This window comes from Peromyscus maniculatus, chromosome 4, assembly GCF_049852395.1.
Source record: "Peromyscus maniculatus bairdii isolate BWxNUB_F1_BW_parent chromosome 4, HU_Pman_BW_mat_3.1, whole genome shotgun sequence".
Classification (NCBI taxonomy): domain Eukaryota; kingdom Metazoa; phylum Chordata; class Mammalia; order Rodentia; family Cricetidae; genus Peromyscus; species Peromyscus maniculatus.
In genome coordinates, this window is record NC_134855.1 from 141,631,189 (window position 1) to 141,652,595 (window position 21,407).

At 49.5% G+C, this 21,407-nt stretch overlaps 1 protein-coding gene across 3 annotated transcripts in view; it reads right to left on the bottom strand.

The window, feature by feature from the left end:
• The window catches only part of Eya2 (EYA transcriptional coactivator and phosphatase 2), a 169,328-nt gene that overhangs the window by 5,416 nt on the left and 142,505 nt on the right, over window positions 1–21,407 (bottom strand). For all 3 annotated transcript variants that reach the window (XM_006991129.4, XM_076571146.1, XM_042276810.2), the window contains exons 10-14: window positions 12,607–12,696; window positions 5,598–5,656; window positions 3,343–3,503; window positions 749–863; window positions 1–5 (exon numbers count right to left, since the gene is read on the bottom strand). The exon at window positions 1–5 is cut by the window's left edge and continues 117 nt beyond it. In XM_006991129.4, coding sequence (XP_006991191.1) covers window positions 1–5; window positions 749–863; window positions 3,343–3,503; window positions 5,598–5,656; window positions 12,607–12,696 — 430 coding nt within the window. The remainder of the gene's footprint in view (window positions 6–748; window positions 864–3,342; window positions 3,504–5,597; window positions 5,657–12,606; window positions 12,697–21,407) is intronic.

Below are 21,407 nucleotides of genomic sequence, written 5' to 3' on the forward strand. Positions count from 1 at the left end.
TGGGCCTGGGGACAAAAGCAACTTTGTGTCAGACCCAAAGGCATCACCAGGCCGCTTCTGGTGTCACAGCTCAGTTAGGCCAGGATCTGGAGGTGGGAGTGGGGGGTGGGGGTGGTGTCTGTGATACCTAGGGGGTCTGTAGGATCTGGCTGGGCTGCCTTCAGGTGGGGTGACACCCAGGGACACTGTAGCTGCTTCTGTCCTGAAGCTGCCTGACCTTGGTGTGCAGTGGGGCGACTCCTTCCTTATTCATTCATTTATGTTTTTTGAGACAGGATCTCACTGTGTAGCTCTGGCTAGTTTAGAACTGGCTCTGTAGACCAGGCTGGCCTCGATCTCACGGAGATCTGTCTGCTTCTGCCTCCTGAGTGCTGGGATTAAAGGTGTGCCCCAGTTTCCTTCCTTCCTTAGAAGCGAGGATTTATTGCAAGAGCTGTAAGCTCCTTAGCTCAAGGCCCCAGGTCATGTGACACAGAACAAGCGTGGGACTGCTTGGACAGGTGAGGACCGGGTGCCACAGGACAGCACAGGTCCATCCCAATCTTTTGAAAGCTCTGAACCTGGAAGGCTCTTGGGGCAAGTGGTCCCAGCAACTCAGAGCAGGCGTCCGCTGGGCCTTGAAGCGGTAAGCTCTAGCCCACACTGGGAAACCGCGGCTGAGAGCTGGGAAGTTCCCCTCCAGTGTCCTGCCAAGTGAGGGAATGGAGACGTCCCCACTGTGCGGGGGTGAGGAGGGGTGGCCACTTGCCGAGAGTTGATGAGGTTGAGGGCCTTCAGGGAGTGGGTGAGCCAGAGGTCAGTCAGGGCCTCCAGCTCTGCACGCAGCTGCAGCCATGTCTCTCTTTTGGGAGCGCCGATCAAGCCTGCAGGAAAGGGAGTCAAGAGGATGTCCTCGTGTTAGAAAGAGCGGAGGGGAACCAGGGGAGCTCAATCACTCAAGGTCAACTCAGTTTAGCCACTCTTCATCTTCAGAACATGCACTGTCTGACTTATCCATCCAACCATCTACCCAGCCACCCATCCATCCAACCATCTACTCACCCACCCATCTAACCCACCCATCCATCTAACCTGCCCATCTACTCATCTAACCACCCATCCAGCTACCCACCTACCTATCCATCCAATATTTCTTTTCTTTTCTTTTCTTTTTTTAATTTTTTTTTTTTTTTTTTTTGAGACAGGGTTTCTCTGTGTAGCTTTGCACCTTTCCTGGATCTCGCTCTGTAGACCAGGCTGGCCTCGAACTCACAGAGATCAGCCTGCCTCTGCCTCCCGAGTGCTGGGATTAAAGGCGTGCGCCACCACCGCCTGGCCCATCCAATATTTCAAGGTTGTCCTCTATGTGCTCAGTATTGTGACAGGCACTGAATGTGCGGAGCTGAAGGCTGTGTTCTGGTAGAAGTTCCACCTCAGCCCCTGGCACCCATACACCCAAAGAGTCTGGAATGTTCTAGTGGAAGCTCCACCTCAACTCCCCTCCTCCATCTCTCTCCCCAAACCCGGCCCCTCAAAGCCCCCCAAACAGCAGCTCCTGCTCTAAAGCTGCTGTTCCAGACCCCGGCCCCAGGACACCCACCAAAAGCCAGCCCTTCCCTGGGCTGCTCAAGACCACACCTACAGGGTACTTAAGGCCTGGGAGCCATACTTCCCATGTGACCCTTCCTCTGTGACTCTTGCCCACCCTTCCCAAGGGTCACCCGGAACTGCTTTGCTCATTAAACCTGGATTTATTAATTTGGTTTGATTTGGATTTTTACATCATCGGCGGTGGCAGCGGGAACCCAGCAACCGGGGATTTTAAAACTTATCAGGTTGGAACCATTAAGATGGACACAAAGACAGAGCAGAAGACAGGCATGACTAACTTTGCCGGGATCTTACTATGCACAGAACATGTGCTTAATGCACCCTCCTTCCCTTCGTGCTCACAGAAGCCTCAGAGGTGGGCACTAACTGTGCTCTGTCCTTTAGACGAAGACACGAGGCCCTGCAAGGGGTTGATGCACTTGCTTAGCACAGGGAAGAGACAGTGGAGCCAGGACTGGCAGCTGACTCCGGAGCCCTCCTGGATGTTTCTGAACTGTCTTTCTCAGCTGGCTTTCAGCCTTCTTAAGATAAAGTCCAGAGTCTCCGGATGATCCGGTTGCAACTGTCAGCCTCACCTCCCTGCCAGGGCTCGAGAGTTTTTCTATTCCAGCCTCAGGGAATGCACTGAAGTGCTAGGTGTGTGCCTGCCTCAGGACCTTTGCACACTCCATTACAGAGCCCGATTCCTGTTCTCTTCTCATCTTCCTCATCTTTTACCTAACCAAGTCCTCTACCCAGCATCTCGGGTCAAGTCCACCAGTGCTCTCTCTCTCAATCCCTGGACCTCTTCCCAGGGCTTCCCACTAGGATTTAAAAGTCCATGATCATGTGTTTGATGTCTGCTCTAACAAGACAGGGTCAGGAGGGACTTGTGGGATACCATAGGGTCATCCTGGGTGACAGGTGACACATGCTGGGTCATGTTGGGGCGGGGGACTTAATGGGGACCCAGTGCTGCCCTGTGCCCTGAGCCAGCCCAGGGCCATGCATTTGTAAATGGCTCTAATTCTGTGACTGCTCCAGAAACAGCACTTGGGTCCTCGGACTGCACACACCACCCGACTTGGAGGGACCATGGCCTACCTTGAACAGCAGCCTTGGAAGGGGGTGGCAGCGGGGCCAGGAATCTGTATTTTTCTAGGAACAGATGTAGTCCGCCATCTGAGCGGCTTTGGTAGTATTAAGAAGACTCCATGGGGACCAGGGGTTCTGGGACAAGATCTGTCACTGGTTGACATCGAGGCAGCTGAGAGTGATTGGCAGATATTGTAACCACAGCATTTGGGAGGCCCGGGCAGAAGGACTATTGTGAGTTCAAGCCTAGTCCGGCTGCATAGAGAGGCTATGCCTCAAAAGTCAATGGGGACTAGGGAGATGGCTCAGTGGCTAGCACGTTCGTTCACCATGCAAACCTGTGGACCGAGTCCAGATCCCCAGCACCACGGAAAAAGCACCAGCCTGTAACCCCAGTGGTTGGAGAGGTTGAGACAAGAGGGCTTCTGGGGCTTGCTGACCAGCTAGCCCAGCCTAAGAGCTAGCCCAGGCTCACTGAGAGACCCTGCCTCAAGAGGTAAGGTGGAGAGCGACTGAGGAAGACGTCAGACCTCAGCCTCCACATGCACATGCACTTATGTACCTGCATGTGCATGTCCAGAACCTTCCAAAGCATCGCCTGGCCCACAGCAGGGTCCAGGAGTACCAGCGCAGTCTTCCCTGTGCGCCCCCATTGCTCCTGGCTTGCTGGTCACTCACCACCCACGTTATTGCGGTAGGTGTTGTACATCTCCTTCACCCGGCGGTAGCGGAAGGCGAGCTTCCTCATCCAGTCCACGCCGCCATGCACCCCCGTGCCCAGGCACAGGCTGGCCCCTGGTGCCGTGCTGTGGAAACCGTCCGCGGAGAAGTTGTATGTGCTGCAGAGACAAGAGGGGGTGGCATCAGTGTGGGGAGACCCAGGTCCTGGGCCCACAGCAGCCTTGGGGTATCCCGGGTCCCTGGACACACTCAGGGGCAATTTCTCATTCGATTTCGAAGGAGGCTGCGTGCTTGCTGGGGCCGAGCAGAGCCCTTGCTTCTGTCTTTGGGCGTCAGACTGCACCCCTCGACTCTTTGGGGGAACTATCACCACCCTGCACGCAGTGGCCAAGCCTGAGAAAGTCTCCGTCTTGGCCCCGTGGGAGTCCAAGCACCAGTGGACTGTGCTTACTGAGGGCCAGAGCGTTTGTAACCTTGAGTGTGACCACATTGGCGCTCCCCTCTCATCCCTCAATCTAAACCATATGCCTCAAATGTATTTATTTATGAAAAAATTCTTGAAGATGAGAGGAATAAGTAAAGTGGTTCATGTGTCCTTACTTAATTTTTAAATTTTGCTTCAATTGTGAACTTTTCTTAATCTTTAAATCTTGTAAATTACACTCCTGAATGAACTCAGTCAGCCATAGGATCTTACAGATGTCAACACCCATTTTTCTCAATCAGTCTAAAGTCATGTACCAATTATCTATTATCTTTTATCTGTCAGTCATCTGTATCTTGGTCATCTATCTATCTTCATCTATTATCTATTATCTACCCATCTATCTACATAACACTTATCTATCAATAATCTATCAATCATCAATCTATTATCATTCAATCATTATCTTTGTCATGTCATCTATCTAACATCTAGCAATCAACTAATCTATTATCTATAGCCATCTGTCATCTAACTACTAGCTATCTATCCATGTATTTATTACTTATAACTATCTATCTATCTATCAATCTATCAGTCCTCAATTAATCTGTCAATCATGTCTTTCTAGTACTATAAAATCAATTGGCTTTCAATTATCTCTCTCTGTATCTAGCTACCTATCACTTGTCAGTCATTTATCCTCTATCATTTATCATCTATTCATCTATCTATCATCCATTCATTATCTATTTATCATCTATTCATCTACCTGTCTATCAGCTATCAATTATTTATCTATCTATATATCATCTATCTACCTACTTACCTACCGACCTAATTTACCAATAAAATGGCCTCTTCTTTGAGTCTTATTCTTTCCCTAAACATCTCTCTGTCAATCAAACTCTGTTTAACTCTGGGGCTGGGGAGGTGGCTCAGTGGGAAAGTGCCAGTTGTGTAAGCATGAGGACCTGAGTTCAGATCCTCAGCACCCATGAAAAATGCAGTGCATGAAGGCCTGTGACCTCAGTGCTGGGGCGAGCATGCGTGGGGGGGGGTGCGGTGCTTAAGAGGCAGAGACAGGAGGATTCTGGGGGTGTTGGCCAGACAATTTAGCCAAAATAGTAAGCTCAAGGTTTACTGAGAGATCTCATATCAAAAATAAAATAAAGTGGAGAGTGAGGAGGAAGACATGTAACATCCGACTCTACACACGCATGCTCAGATGAGCATACCCACACACACTAAAATGAGTTAAAAAAAAAATTCATGTTGGCTTGTCCTGAAATTCCTTTCTGTGGTAAAGCCAAGTGTCCCGTTTGACCTGTGTGGAGGTCCCTAAGCAGGAAGGGAACTCCTCAGCCTGAGCAGGAGTTGGGGGTAGTCTCTGCCGCAGACAATGGCTACTGTAAACACATATGGGGTCAAGCCAGTGTCAAGCAAGCATCCTACCACAAAGTTATAGCCCTAGCCTCTATTCTTTTTAACTTACCGTGACAGGGTCTTGATAGGTTGCTTAGGCTGACTTTGAACTCACTCTGCACCCAGGCAGGCTTTGTTCTTGCTAGCCTTCTGCCTTAGCCTTCCATGAGTAGGCAAACTGTACCACTGAGCTATGCCCCAGCACTTAAGGAGGAGTTTTGACTCCTCAAATTATTCCTTTGTCTTTTAGATAAGATCTCTTGACATAGCCCTGGCTGTCCTGGAAATCATTATGTAGACTAGGCTGACCTCAAACTCACAGAGATCCTCCTGCCTCTGCCTCCCAAGTGCTAGAATTAAAGGCATGAGCAACCATGCCTGTCTAGACTCCCCAAATTCTTACCTTAAATCCTGGCCATTGTCATCAGATGAGACATCATCCACGTGGATTTGGTCACAGTCCTTGTGGAAATGTGATAAGAACAAAGATGTGCCGGTTAGTCTGAAGTGGAGCTGGTATTTTGGTTTGTTTTTTGAGACAGGATCTAGTAGCCCAGGCTGACCTTGAACTTGCTACATAGAGGAGGATGACTTTGAGTTTCTGATATTCTATATGCTTATAGTTCCTGAGTGCCAGGTTATAGGTCTGCATCACCACACCTGATTATAGATGGTAGAGCATCAGGGCTTCATGCCTCCTAATCAAACACTACCAACTGGGCTACATCCCAGCCTAGTGGCTTTATTTATCTATTTATTGGTTTTTCGAGACAGGGTTTCTCTGTGTGGTTCTGGCTCCTGGAACTCACTCTGTAGACCAGGCTGGCCTCAAACTCACAGAGATCCTCCTGCCTCTGCCTCCCGATTGATGGGATTAAAGGTATGTACCACCACTGACTGGCTGTTGTTGGTTTTAAGAGTGTGTTTCCTAAGCTGAGGGAGGGTGAGCTAGAGCTGGCATTCGTGGGGGCTGGTCTGGGTTTTGTCATGAAAGGTTAGAGCCTAGCTTAGGTACTGACTCCTTTCTCTTCGGTTCCCATATGAATAAGATGTGGTTACAAGGAGAGATACCAGGTAAGTGACCAGCTCAGCTGAGTGAGCTTTGCAAATGAAAAGGGGTGACTAATGTGGCACTGGAGGGATTCTGAGGGTCCCCAAGTCTCTAGGAAACAGTCACCTGGTTATCAGGTGGGTGCTAATTAACTTTCACCACACAATGAGATCTGTTACATTCAGATTTTAGCCTTTCTGCAGGTCACCCTCTGCTCCACAAGCCATGTGCCTCAGTTTCCCTTCTGTCCTTAATTCTGTATTAACAGCCATATATACCATAAAGCAAGATGGAGAGATTTCTATCAACCCAGAAAGTTCTATGAACAGCACTGCTCTAGGGGAAAGGAGTATGTCAACATCCGACTCCTGGTCTGGCTTAGTGAACTCTTCCAGGGAAGGGCTTGTGAGCTGGTCTATGCTGCAAAGCGTGTGCGTGTGCGTGCGTGTGTGCGTGTGTGCGTGTGTGCGCGTGTGTGCGTGTGTGCGTGTGTGTGTGTGTGTGTGTGTGTGTGTGTGTGTGTGTGTGTGTGTGTACATGTACTTGTGCTCTCACCATGCAGGTGGATGTTGTAGTGGTCAAAGGTTGATGTTGGGATGACTTTTTTTTTCTTTCTTTCTTTTTTTTTTTTTTCGAGACAGGGTTTCTCTGTGTAGTTTTGGTGCCTGTCCTGGGTCTGTAGACCAGGCTGGCCTCGAACTCACAGAGATCCACCTGGCTCTGCCTCCCGAGTGCTGGGATTAGAGGCATGTGCCACCACCACCCGGAAGCTTTTTTCCTTTCCTCCTCCTCCTCTTCTTTTAGAATTGGTACTTTATTTCTCTCATTTATTTTATTTTTTAGTGCATTTGTGTTTTGTCTGCCTGTATGTCTCTGTGAGGGTGTCAGATCCCCCGGAACTGGAGTTACTGACAGCTGTGGTAACTTCCACATGGATGCTGGAAATCGAATCTGAGTCCTGTGCCAAGAGCAGCCAGTGCTCCTAACAACTGAGCCATAGGTCCAGACCCTCCCGAAGTATTTTTTGAAATGACTGCCAACGTTTAAACGTTTCTGAGTTCCACGACCGTGTCATTTGGAACTGAACTTTGGCTGTGCCCTCGGGCCTGGAGGTCCATCTGCAGTTTCTCCCGTGGTCCCATTTGCCTTAGCCTCACTTGGCCGTCCTGTGTTTATTTGGCTCCTGTGTTTATTTGGGTTTGAGATCTTCCCTTCATAGCCATCCTGAATGAGGAAGGGTCCCAGGACCAGCCACACTGACATGTTAATGAATCCCTTTTTCCTACTGAGATAGAGTCTTCTGTAGCCTAACTTGGTGTCTGACTCACTCTGCAGCCAAGGATGACCCAGAACCTTTGATGCTCCTGTCTCCACCCGCTGAGGGCTGGGGACACAGGACAGGCATGTGCCACCACAGTTTGTCTGTCTGGTGCCAGGGATGGAGCCAGGGCTTTGTGCACGCCCGGCAGGCGCTCTGCCAACTGGGCAGCATCCCCAGACATCGGATGATTTGCATTTAAGATGCAAGGCTGACTTTACAGACCCAGGCATGGGGTCTCACAGTGCACCGCAAACCCGGCACAGGCTGTCCCTCTCTCAGGCCCGAGAGCCCTGCAGGGGTCAGGCAGTGCTCCCCTCCCTCCTCCCCTGGCAGGTTCCCAGGGTTTCCCTGACGTCAGGGGAAAGGCATGTGGGGAGGCCCTGCTTTTCTCATTTGTGAGGGGATTGTCGGGGGCGCGAAAGTGCGACAACAGTAGCGATCACATTTCGGACTTCATAAAATGCCGTGACACTCGCTAGACGCTACCTCATACTCTACCAGCTGACCTGGATCAAGTTACCCTCCAAGCCAGTGGCGCCAGGGCCACCGGACAGGGCAGAGGACAGGGGATCTGGCTGAGCATTTGTGGAGGAAGGACTAATTCTGCTGTGCACCCCACCCCTGGGTGTGTGGGACAGTACCCAAAGCTGGAGGGGAGGCACATTCACAGCGCCTGCAGGAAAATTCTGGTCTATCTCAGGTCAAAGAGGGATGAACCGCCCTGTGGAAGGGGTTTCGGTGAGACCTACTGGCAAAGACAGGCAGAGAGTTCCATGGGTGAGATGATGTGGGTTAGGGAGCCTGGGCAGAGAACGGCCATACAATGGCAGCTCATTGGTGCAGTGAGAAACGGGGTACCCCACCTCTTCCATGTACCGGAATAGCACCGTGGAGTGAACGGTAGCATGCCCATTTGGGGAACTCCCATCCCATAGCCCAGAAGACCGGGGCAGGTCCTCGAGTGTGCTCACAAAAGGATTCTAAGGCATCTAAAGTTGTGGAAAAGTGGCTCAGAAGGAGACATTCACTGTGGAATCGTGTGTGTGGTGACAGCAGCAACCTACTAAAATACTTGATATTTTAAAAGGACGGATACTTAAGTGGGGAAAGAACAATCCAGAAGTTTATACATCTGGGAGGAAACAGCAGCTCCACAGGGAAGAAGCTGAGGTTGGCCTGGTGGAGGGATTAGCCTTACAAAAAGGCTGTCAACAAATTAATGATAAAGATAATAATAAACATGAGAGCTGTGGGTGTGGCCCAGTCCAGATGTCCTTGTGTAGCATGTGGGAGGTGCTGAGTTCAGTCCACAGTGCCATCATCACCACCACAGCAAAACAGGCTGAGGAGTGGCCAGAGGCAGAGTGTTTGCATTAGGAGGCTCTAGTCTTGTTCCTCAGAACAGAAAAAGACATTAAACACACACACACACACACACACACACACACACACACACACACACACACACACACACACACGGTGGCGGGGGGGTGGCAGGGATTATAGGCATATGTATTGCTTTTGAATGAATGATTGAAAATCTCTTCCTGGGAGGAGACAAGACCTGCCATGTCCTCCGAGCTTCACTGTGGCAGGCACACCGCTCAGACCTTTCCACAGATGAAGAGAGACACTCTCATCGGCCCACCTCACGTGGGAGAGAATGAAGCGGAGCGCACTGGGGCCTGCTATGGGTTGAACTGTCCTCTTCACCGAAAAAAGCAGTGGTGGAGTCTTAACCTCCAATGTCCGTGAACATGTCTTTATTTGGAAATCGTCACAGCCAATGACCCAGGGGAGATTTTTGTCTTTGCCTGTACCATCCTGCGCATGCCCGATTTGGTCTGGTTTGGGAAGCTAAGCAGGGTCAGGCAGGTTAGCACTTGGGTGGGATTCCAACAGAGACCAACATGCACAGGGAAGAATGCTACAAAGATGGCGTGACACCCATGCATGCTGAGGCACGTCCGAGGCCGCCTGGCGCTGGGAGCATGTGTCCCTCACAACCCTGGCCATAGCGGACAGGCTCCTGGAGAGGCCGCAAGGTGTGCACACAGTATTTGGGGTTTTCTGCCTGGGAGATGTGTCCACCTCCTTGCCTACTTATTCACGGCTGTTATCTCCATCAGCATGGACCCGTGGAATTCAATAGTTTATTCTTTATCACTAAATCCCCCAGCCTTGGCCACTGGGGATCCTCTCAGTTTCATCCTGTCCTGTTTACATAAGGCATTGTTGGGTTTTAAGACCTTCCGTAGTTTCTGGAGATCCACCTGTCCTCAGCTCTTAAACATATCCCATTGGAAGTTACCACTACAACCATCTTTCCTTATTTTCTTTCTCTCCTTCCCTTCCATTCCCTTCCTTCTTTTTTTTCCCTTTTTTTTTTGAGACAGTATCATTCTGTACCAGCTGATGGCCTTGAACTCACTATGTAGCCCAGGCTGGACTCACTATGTAACCCAGGCTGCTCTTGAACTCCTGCTCCTGCCTCCTGAGTGCTGAGCTCACAGGTGTGCATCACCATGTCTCGCCCTTGACTCTGGGAGGTACTCCGGTTACCCTGTCTACTCCCAGCCCACCTCCAGGGACACCTTCAAGGACCTTCATGTTGAAGAACGGGGTGGGAGGCCAGGTTCTGGGTACTGGGTGGTGCATTGGTGCTGGGCTGGCAGCGCTTCTATCCTTAGGGGACAGAGCAACTTTGTCAGATCAGCCTTTTCAATTCTAAAGCACAGCCATGAACATCCCTGCCCGCAGGCGTTACAGGGCAAGTATTGGATGCTTGGTTAACGGCTCACATGCCAAATCTACTGGATGTGGCTGAAGCGAGCACCTCCCTCGTCCCTGCCCATCTCCCCTGGGAGCCTGAGGACCGCTGTCATCGCTTCCGGCCTCACCTCTAAGGTCTGTTCTCCACACTGGGTGGCCACAGTAGTCTCCGAGCCACGCCCTGAGGTTCAGTGTCCAGTGCTTCTAACCCCTCTTAGAATGTGACCCCAAGCGCCACCCCACTGTGCACCCCACTTCTGCTGCTTCTGCCAGAGCTATGCTGTCTCCTCTCCATCCCTGGAGCCACCAACCGTGACAGTGCTGCGGGCCCTGGCCCTGCCGTTCATTGTGCCTGGAAGGCCCTCCGCACACCCACAGGCCCCTGTCTCACCGACCTTAGGTCTCTGCTTAAATGCCCGAGGGGCCGTACTGGATAGACAAAATGTGATGGTTGGGTGTTTTTTGTTTGTGTTTTTAGAGACAGGGTTTCTCTGTATAGCTTTGGTTCCTGTCCTGGATCTCACTCTGTAGATCATCAGGCTGGCCTCAAACTCACACAGATCTGCCTGGCTCTGCTTTCCAAGTGCTGGGATTAAAGGCGCCACCACCACCCGGCATTTTTTTTTTAAATAATTTATTTCTTTGTATTTTATGTGCACTGGTGTTTTGCCTGCATGTGTGTCTGTCTGTTAAGGGTGTCATATCCCCTAGTATAGGAGTTACAGACAGTTGTGAGCTGCCATGTGGGTGCTGGGAATTGAACTCGGGTCCTCGGGAAGAGCAGTCAGTGCTCTTAACCACTGGGTCATCTCTCCAGCCCTGTGATGGTTAGCTTTAATTGTTAAGAGTCTCAGTGAGGAATTCTTTAGATCAGGTCAGCCTGTGGACATTCATTGATGTTGGAAGACCCAGTCTACTGTGAGCGACACCATCCTCTGGGCTTGAGTCCTGGTCTGTGTAAGAGGGGAGGAAGTCAGCTGGGCCGTAAGCAGGCATGCATTCGCTGATCTCTATCTGTGGATGTGGCGTGTGTATGCTGCGGCAGATACCCGAGTCCTCAACTTCCCTAACGTGGTGGACTGTACTCTGGAATTGTGAGCGAGCATAAACCCTTGCCTCTCTAGGTTCTTCATCCTCCTGCCTCCTCCTCACCCTCACATTTCCCATTCTCCATGAAATGCTTCTGATCCTCCTGCCTCTATGTCCCGAATGCTGGGATTACTGGCATGTGCTACCATGCCCAAATTATATGGTGTTGGGTGTCGAACCCAGGGCTTTGTGCATGCTAGGCAAGCCCTCTACCGATCAAACTGTCCCTAGTCTCTCTTTGATCTTTTTGCATGCAAACCAAAGGAGACAGACTTTCCTGCCCAGCATCTTCCAGCCCCATGCTGGGTTCAGCAGTTAGAACGAGTGAGTGTCTAGGACATATCCCTTCTCTCTGAGCCCAGATCACCTCTCCCTCCTCACCCCAGGGCCTCGGCACTTGCTGCCTGCCTCCATTGCTCTCCCATGTGTCCAAGGAATATAAATTTTCTTTTAAAAAGCTTCCACCCTGGACCCACTGCTAATTATTGTTACCCCAAGAGGATCTGTACTAGTTTGCCTTAATGAACATATTGAATAAAGGCATCGCAGAAAGAAGAAGAGGCCACCATCCCATGTGACTGGAGCAGGGACAGATGAGGGCCAGCAAGATCACCCTGACAACAGTGTTCCCCCAAAAGGACACCGACTACAGTTCTGTGCTTTCCTAGAAGTCATTAGTAAGTGATTCAAGCCTCTAAAAGAAATGGGCAAGCTGGAGGATGGCTCAGTGTTTGAATGCTCCTCTCTTCCAAAGAACCCCACGTTCTGTTCCCAGCACCCACATCGAAGCGGCTCACAACTGCCCGTACCCCAGCTTCTGATGACCACAGCCTTCCCTGAGGGCCTCTTTTGGCCTCTGAGGGCACCTGCACTCATGTACACACACATACACATAAACAAAATAAAAATAAAGTCTTTAAAAGAAAAGGAGCCAGGCAGTGGTGGCACATGCCTTTAATCCCAGCACTCAAGAGGCAGAGGCAGGTGGATCTCTGAGTTTGAGGCCAGCCTGGTCTACAGAGCGAATTCCAGGACGGCCAGGGCTACACGGAGAAATCCTGTCTCCAAAAACAAACAAACAAAACAGGAAAAAAAAAAAGAAAGAAAGAAAAGGAAAAAATTTCTAACAGAGACAGCAGCATCCCCCAGTAACTTTGAAAGTGAGCATTGCGTGCTGACCTCCAGGTCATTGAAGAACAGATGTGTATCAGCGAGGTTGAAGATCATCTCCTCCATCATGAGGCCGATGCGCACCGACGTCGTAGTGTCCTGTGGGAAAGAGAAGGGACAGTTTAATGCAAGCTTGGCCTCTGGGGCTCAGCCCATCCCCTACCCCCTCCACCCTGTCTCAAGCTAAGGTGAATGGTGCCTAAGTAATAACTGTTGTAGCCCAAAGAGGCTTCCTAGTGTGACCTTATTCAGGGTCAGAGAGTCTGAGCTTGCTTTACCCAGCAGAGTTGCATAAGGAGATGATTTTGCCACAGGCATGTTTGGAAGGGTCTACACTTGGCCTTATGGTGTGCTTTGATCTTGAAGGGGGAGGTCTTTTGCCCCATCCCTTGGCATTTATAAAAAGCCCTTTTGAATAAACCTCTGGGTGGCGGCTGGGTATTGACCTAGGGCCCTCCCGAAGCTATCCTGTGTCTCTGTCTTTCTCCTTGTTGTCTAGGTCTATCTTTCTATCTGATATTTCCTCATTCCTCTCTCCTCCACCCAAGAACCCTTCAAAAGGTGGGAGCAGGTCAGAGCTGGACTCCCACAAATAGCAGCATAGGTTCTTCCTTGGCCTTCATGTTCTCAGGCACATATGCTCATAAGCACTAGCACATATATACACATGACACACTTGTACACGTACACACACACACACACATCCGGGAAGCACTCCTGCTATAAAATACATAATTCCCAAAACAAACCCCTTTTGACCTTAAAAATAAAACAAAATAAAAAAATAATGAAACAAAACAACAAAAAAGAAAAGATTAAATGGAGGAAGTAACAGCTGCTGATCTTGGCTTCACACACACAGCTGTGGAGAACCAGGCCAGGACGGTGACCTTTAGCCGAACACCTCCTCAGGGCTTCGGAGCCTCCCATTCAGGGTCCTGGCCAGGAGGTGGCAGGCAGGCACTCTAACTGGAGAGGGCCTGGAGGACGTCAGTGTGACCCAGGGAAGGTTGTGGTCATCAGAAACACATCACCTCCGTGCCACTGCACGTCCCCTGTGGAAGTCACGGCCGCTGCACACCTCACTGTGAGGGTGGCTTTCACACACAGGGGAGAGGAGAGCTGCCATGTAGGCCCAGAAGGACCTGACGTCCTTCCTACAGCGCAGCCGGAGATGCCAGGCACATGAAAGGCACCTCCCCAACCACGACATACTCTTTGGATTAAAGCAGAAGTCCAGTGGTTAACTTGCTAAACAAGCAACATCAGACACGGATGACTTGAAAAACAGAAAGCAATTAAACCCAGAACGGGAGAATGGAGACTGCAGAATGAGTTCAGTGTGGACCACGCCCCTGGACGGGCTGTGCTGGGCCAGGGTGGGGAGGATGGAATGCCATTCTTGTTGGCGGAGTCTGTTTGCGGGTGGCTGTTACCCTGTGAAGGCACAAACCTGGTCCATACTTGGCAGATTTTTCCAGGGAGCCCTGACATCCGCACGTTTCTGGAGTTGACTTTGATGTCATCGTGGTGGTCTGTGCATACCTCAGGTTGGGGGGCTAGAGTGGGGTGGTGGGACTGCTCTTGGGACAGAGACAGCACTCGGGATCCCCACGAAGCCTGGAGACTCAATTCCCATGCCTTCTTGATGAAATTCTTTTAGTTAGAGGAGGGTGTTTCAACCACCAGCCTGGTGGTGGTTAGTCTATCTTGGGAGGCCTGGTTGTATTTCTTGGGTGGAAGAGAGAGGGTAAAAGTGTAAAAAAGGAAAGTCTTTCCTAAAACAAAATCAATCTGACGTGAAACAAGTTAGGAAAGGAGGCAAGCGAGGCTGGGAGAGGCTTTGGAATTAGGATGCCGAGTTACTCAGTGTGAGCCGCTGCAGTTGGTTCCTGGGGCTGGAGAGATGGCCGGTGACAGGTGTACCTGCTGTCCTTCCAGAGCTTCCCAGCACCCATGTCAGGGGACCCACAATCACCTGTGGCTCTGGCTTCACGAGATCGGATGCTTTCTTCTGTCCTCTGAGGGTACCTGCGTGTGCGTGGTGCATGCACATACACCAGACATACACCACCACACCCAGGGGGAGGCTGATCTGGCAGAATGTAACACAGAATGGCAGCCATCTGCCCAGTCACCCACAGCAGTGTTAGGGTGTGTGGATACCACTGTGACACATCTCAGGCACTGGAACTCACAGAGAGAGATCCACCTGCCTCTGCCTTCTGAGTGCTAGGATTAAAGGCATGTACCACCATGCCCAGCTTATAGCCTAGTTTGAAATGGGCTACGTATCTCTTTATTGTTGGTAACAAAGAGTTCTTTATATATATTCTACATGCAATATCTCTGGTAACAAAAGCAAAAAAAATTTCTTTTCTGGCTTATAATAATGTTCGTTGAACTGTGGTCATTTGTAATGAATGGTAATGAAAAAAGTGTTTATTTGTGTATGTGTGTGTGTGGTTGCACATGTGTGTACAAGGAGGTCAGAGGAGAGCTTTTGGGCATCACCTCTCTCCTTTCATTATGTAGGTCCCAGGGAATGAACTCAGGTCACTGAGCTTGGCAACAAGCACCCTTACCTGCTGAGCTCGGACCCCAGTTCAAGCCTCCCTGTAATTATCATCATTGGCAGCATCCGGTCAGGTCCATCCCCAGACGGAGGAAAGTACCTTTCAGAGATACCTCTGTACTCTCTAAGAACAGACTTAAGCGTCCAGACTACCTGTTTGAGAAGGCCTGGCAGATGTGCCAATTAAGTTTAACTTCCTCCTTTCCCAAATCTTACCTCTAGTTCCAGATCTCCCTTTAACTATCACCAGAGGCATCTAGCTGTACACAGGTTGCCTAGCGACCGAGCACACTTTCCCCCACCTTGCAGAAAAATGGCAGATAGCTTGGTGACCTAGCAACTTATAGATTCTTAACATTTTCTATCAATCACATTTAAGATTATAATTGAGCATATAAGATCCCTCTTCTTAGATATTACCCAAATTTAGCCTTTAGTTAATTCATTTCCCCATTGGTCATTTCCCTTTGAGGTTGCAAATGATAATTAATGGTTACTGCTTCTTCATGTGATTCTTATCACCCCTCTGTTTGACCCTGGAATCCTGGCTCTGCAATGCCAAGGGATTACGGCTTGTAAGTGTGTATATACCGGGACTCCCAGCGCACGTGGAGGAAGAGGAAGATTTGGAAGAAGAAATGACTAGACTAAGAGCTTGGTGTGCTGAGGTTCTATTTCCCGAAAACAGTCCTCACCGTTTGTAGTTGTCTCTCCTGAGCCCCTGGGATGTGTGATATTAAGGCTGGTCCCTCTAATGTTATATAAGAGTGTGGTACACAAATACTTCACTAACTAAGCCACAGCTATTTTTATAGCTTTTTTAATTTAAAATTTTATAGGTATATATGTTTTGTCTGATGCATGTCTGTGCACCATGTGCATGCCTAGTGCCCATGGAGACCAGAAAGGGGCATCGGATCCCCTGGAACTGGACTTACAGATGGTTGTGAGCCACCATGTGGGTGCTGGGAATTGAACCTGGGTCCTCTGTTGAGCAGCCAGAGTGCTCTAACCACTGTGCCATCTCTCCAGGCCCTCCTTTTAATTTTTAATAGCATTTATCACGATTGGAAATGACCCTAGGTATTTTAGGTACTTGTAATGTAGAATCTCACCAGTCCCACACACCTGTAGGAGGCAGAGCACCAGAGCAGATATCTGAGTTCTCACAGCTGGACCAGCAGCTGCTCCAGCAAGCTCTTCTCAGACGTGACTGTGTATGGCCGGCCCTATGTCCACAGCTTATTTCTTTCAGATAAATCAAGTTTCTAAGGCTACACTGATAACAGTGGCAAGAGCTGGGATTTGAACCCAGGACCACCCAAATAAAAAAGAAAACTAAAATTGTAACCACTTCACTCCCTGAATGTGTCTTTGCAGACAGTGACATTAAACAGAATACTTTACTTTTACGGCAGTGAAGGCCATGGTCATGTTTCTTTTGATAAATGCCTATTTTAAGACAGCGGTTTCTACTTTTTAAGAATGGCTTCATGGGTAAAGGCATTTGCTGTGTTAGCCTGGCAACCTGAATTTGATTCTTGGGACCCAAGCAAGGCTAGGAGAGAACCAACTCTACAGAGTTGTTCTCTGACCTCACAGGTAGACAACACACACACACACACACACACACACACACACACACACACACACACACACACGGGGGGGGGGGAGAGAGAGAGAGAGAGAGAGAGAGAGAGAGAGAGAGAGAGAGAGAACTCATCTTCATCCTCTGGCATTTGGCTCTTTAGAAGTGTTTCTGAAAGATTGCTGATGGATGGTTAACAACTTCAATGGGCTGGCTAATTTTTCTTCTTGTGCTTCTGGATACAAGGCCTCTGTGTGCACCAGGCAGGTGCTCTACCACTGAGCCTTTCCCAGGCTACAAGTGGGCACATCAATACGGCCGTCGCTTGCTTGCAAGGTGCCTAGAGTACATAGTCTGAGTATTCTAGTAACACAACCAGGGGGGTTGCCTTAGCTGTGTGTGTGCATGTGTGATGTGTGGGTGGGTGCATGTGTGGTATATGTGGTGTGTCTATATGTATGTTTGTGAGTGTATATGTGTGATAGATGCATGTGTGGTGTATGTGTTTGTGGTATATATGTATGTGTGTTGTATGACATGTGCACGTGTGTGCTCAGGTGTGCAGGTGTGGAGGGCAGAAGTTGGCTCAGGGCACCTTCGTCTATGATTTTCCGTCTGATTTTTGGAACAGGGTCTCTCACTGAACCTGGAGCTGGACGGTGAGTGAGCCTTGGGGATCCACCTGTCTCTACTGCCTGCCTACACTCCCCCTGGCCCCCAGTAATAGGGTTACAGATGTGTGCTGCCATGCCTGGCTTTACGTGGGTACCAAGCATCCAAGCTCAGGTCCTGACGCTTACATAGTATTCACATTCCTCGCGGAGCCTTTTCTTCAGCCCCCAGCTCAGTGTTAACAGAATTTCCAGAGGGGGCCTTCCTGGGTATCTGTGCCTCTACTCCCCACCCCTAATGCCAACAGCAACTCCCTGCCTCCCCCCAGGGATGACAGCCACAGACATCTCCAGACTTGGCCCAACAGGCCCCAGGAGCCAAGTCACACCACCGAGAAGCCCCCCTCCAAAGGACTGCAGATGAGAAAAGGTGCGGCTCTCAGTGCACGGCATTAGCAAACCAAGTTTGGAATTATGGAGTGGAAACCGCTGAACTGAAACTAGCTTTCTAACTCAGACAAACTGAATTGCATTAAAACAAAAACCCATGAACAAACCCGGGTCTGGGTCTGGGGCTCAGCTGGCAGAGCGCTTGCTTAGCTTGCCCAAAGCCTGGAGGTCGATCCCCAGCACCAAATAAACCTAGAGTGCAGTGGGTGCCTGTAATCCCAGCACTTGGGAGGTGGAGGTTCAGTTCAAGGTCATCTTGACTATCTAGTGAGTTCCAAGCCAGCCTGGGCTTCATGAGACCCTGCCCCTCGTCCATATGGAAATCTCCCAACAACCAAGGCAGAAGGTGCCTCTTTTGTGTCTCAAAGAGGAAGTGAGCCCCAGCAGTTAGAAAGACCCACACTGAGGACCCTGGGTGCACACTGGCACTCTGTCTGTACTTTGCAAAGGCAACTTGGGGCAGCTCCTTTAACTTCATGCCCCTCCTCCTGACTTGTGCCGCCAAAGCACCTGCTTCCCAGAGGTGGGTCATCAACACCAGTCTGCTCACCGGGAAGCACTCTGCCTTCGGGGTTGGCCTGGCTGTCATCCTGGGCCTCTCTGGCCACACCTAGAGTGTCAACTTGGTTCCTCCTCCTTCAGATGCCACCTGGGCAGAGGTTTTGGGGCAGAGGGAGGGTGCTGGCTTGGCACTGTGCCACCCAGGCCCTTTCCTCTCCTGTCAGGATCCAGACTGCCCTGGAGCCAGGCTTGTGTCCCTGGGTGGTGCTGTCTGGGCTTGCCCACGTTCCCTCCACAGGGTGGGTGTTGCGCTAACTCTGAAGCTGGCTCACAGCCTGCCGCCTGCGGTCACCTCACTTCTTCTTCTGTGTCAATTACCCTGACACCCCCAACTTCAGGATGATATACTTCTGCATGAAGACCCCTCTCTTACTTTAAAAAAAAAATCCCACCTGCACACACAAAACTGACTGAAGCTATCACACCTTCCAAACCAACCGGGCCTTTAAATATTCCTGCCAAGGAGCTGTTTATAAGCCGAACAAATGATTACTCTGCCACGAGGAAGAAAAGTACTAATTAAAGCTATTCATTAAAGCAGCTCGCCTATTCTGTGGGGTTTATCTCTCTGAGTGTCAGCCAGAGGTTAGGGGCGGATTAGCACACAGTGGAAGCCTCTGCCAGTTAAACCGCCTCCCTGCGGTTAGCCTTTCATAATAAAGTTGTCGTTAAAAGCAAGAATTTAATGGTTTTAATTGGGTTTAATTACTTGGAAACTCCTGGAAAACAGATCAGCTTGTTAGAGAAAGAGAAAGAAAAAAGAAAAAAACTATTTTTTCTAAAGAGGGAGACAAGAAAATGATGGTAGTGGAAAAAAAAAAAAAACCAGGTTAATTCACGTGTTTGAACAGTAAAGAAAAACAAACCCAAACAACAAAAAAAAAGCCCTCAAACTTGCTTCCTTGGCAGTTCCAGTGAACAGGAGAGTGAGAAAAATCTGAAAAGCTCAACAAATGGGTCTATCTGTACAAACTTCACCAAAGACCTCGGGATAAATTCTGTCATGGCCATAGCAAGAGCCAACTGAGGACTCATGATGGAATCAGGGTCAAGAGGAGAGAAAAAAGATGTCTCAGCTGTTTCTGCTCTCAGGGTGTCCTGTAGCTCCACGGCACATGGACTCTCCTTCTTGGTTTTTTAACCGTGTACGTTTAAAGGATGCAATGCCGTCTAGCTGCAGCGCCTTTCACTCTTATCTGAGGCCAGAAATGCAAAGCCGGAAACACAGAGGAGGCAGCAGCCTTCATCTTGTTTGCCCTGGACCCAGCGGCTGCCTGTATTATAAGAGGGAAAACTCTGGAGGCCTGGGTGAGATGATCACCCTGACATGAGCCGGGTGCAGGATGCCAGGATGCAGAGGCATGGCTGGCACGGGAGCCTAGTGCCTACAGAGTGGCTTTGAACACGTAGGTACAGATGGCATCCAGCAGCTGCTTGATGCTCTACCCTGAGTCCTTAGCAGCGCTCAGTGTTTCTCTCTTTGCTCATTACAAGTCGCAATCCTTCGGCATCCCCTCCACAGGCACAGCAGCGGGCACAACCAGTAACACGCTTTATATTAATTAATTAATTTTGGTTGTCTTGAGGAAGGGTTTCTCTGTGTAACAGCTCTGGCTGTCCTGGAACTCACTCTGCAGACCAGGCTGGTCTCAAACTCACAGAGATCCACCTGCCTCTGCCTCCTGAGTGCTGGGATTAAAGGCATGCACTACCACTGCCCGGCACTTTTTATTTTTTGAGACAAGATTTTGCTATGTATCCCAGGCTGACCTCCAACCTAGAGGGATACCTCCTGCCTCAGTCTCCCTAGTATTAAGGACTACAGGCAGAACCACTACTCCTGGTCCCAGCAGTCTGCTTCTAAAGATTCACTTCCTTTTCTGTCCATGAATAAAGTTTTATTGAAACACAACCACACATATGATTTGTGTGCTGTCTATGGTTATTGTCCCATTACAACCAACATTTTGAGTACTTATGACAGCTTATTTGGTTCTTAAGATTCAGTTTTTTCTTTCTTTTTTTTCTTTCTTTCTTTCTTTTTTTTTTGATACAGGGTCTGGTTGGCTTTGAACCCTGATCTTCCGTGCGTTAGCCTCCTGAGCCCTGGAATCACAGGTGTTCATTACCACATGTGGTTTAAGAATCCAGCCTGTAAGACACTGCATTCATTTGCTTTATAAGATCTGCCTACCACAGAACTGAACCCTTCTAAATACACGGGACATGTTAATGTGCACATTCCAACCTTGACCCCAGGAGGTAAGTGCTGTTGATATCACGACTGTATTCCACAGGTGGAAACTGAGGCACAGGGAGACCAACTTGTGAAATACAGCTAGGAAATGAGGCTGGCTTTGAACTTGAGCCATCTGGTTCCAGAGCCTACACTTTAGACCACAAGAGGGTGAACTTTTTCTATACAAACCCGGTAGCCTAGGCTCCACGTTCTGTGTGGTCTCAAATACAACTCCTCAGCTCTCCCGCTGCAGCATAAGAGCAGCCATGGAGAATGTGTAAGTGCTTGGGAGCCGCTGTGTGTCAACAGAACTTTACTTACAAGGACAGTTGGTGGGCCATACTTGGTACACAGAATGGAAAAGGTCCACAGCACAAGATCCTGACCTGGGAGTCAAGGCTGGGAGCTGGGTGAGCTGGAGAAAGCCTACATGCTTAAAAAGCCTTTGCTTTGTATGATAACCAAGGAATCTGGAGTTCTCGCCTTATAACTCACACTATCCCTTTTTGTGGAATGTATGTACCAATTATACAGATGGACAGGGTATGGTGGACGGCTGAGCTTCCACAGGATCCACTGAGCATGCGCACAAGCACTCAGCATTTATTTCTCCATGTAGAGGCTCTTCAAAATCGCCTGTCTTGAACCATCTCTGTGTACCTGAGGATGACCTTGAACTTCTGTTTGTTTTTAAACATTTATTCATTGTGTGTATGTAAATACATGTGCCACAACTTGCACGCAGAGATCAGAAGACAACTTTGGATCCTTGTGGATCCCTGAGGC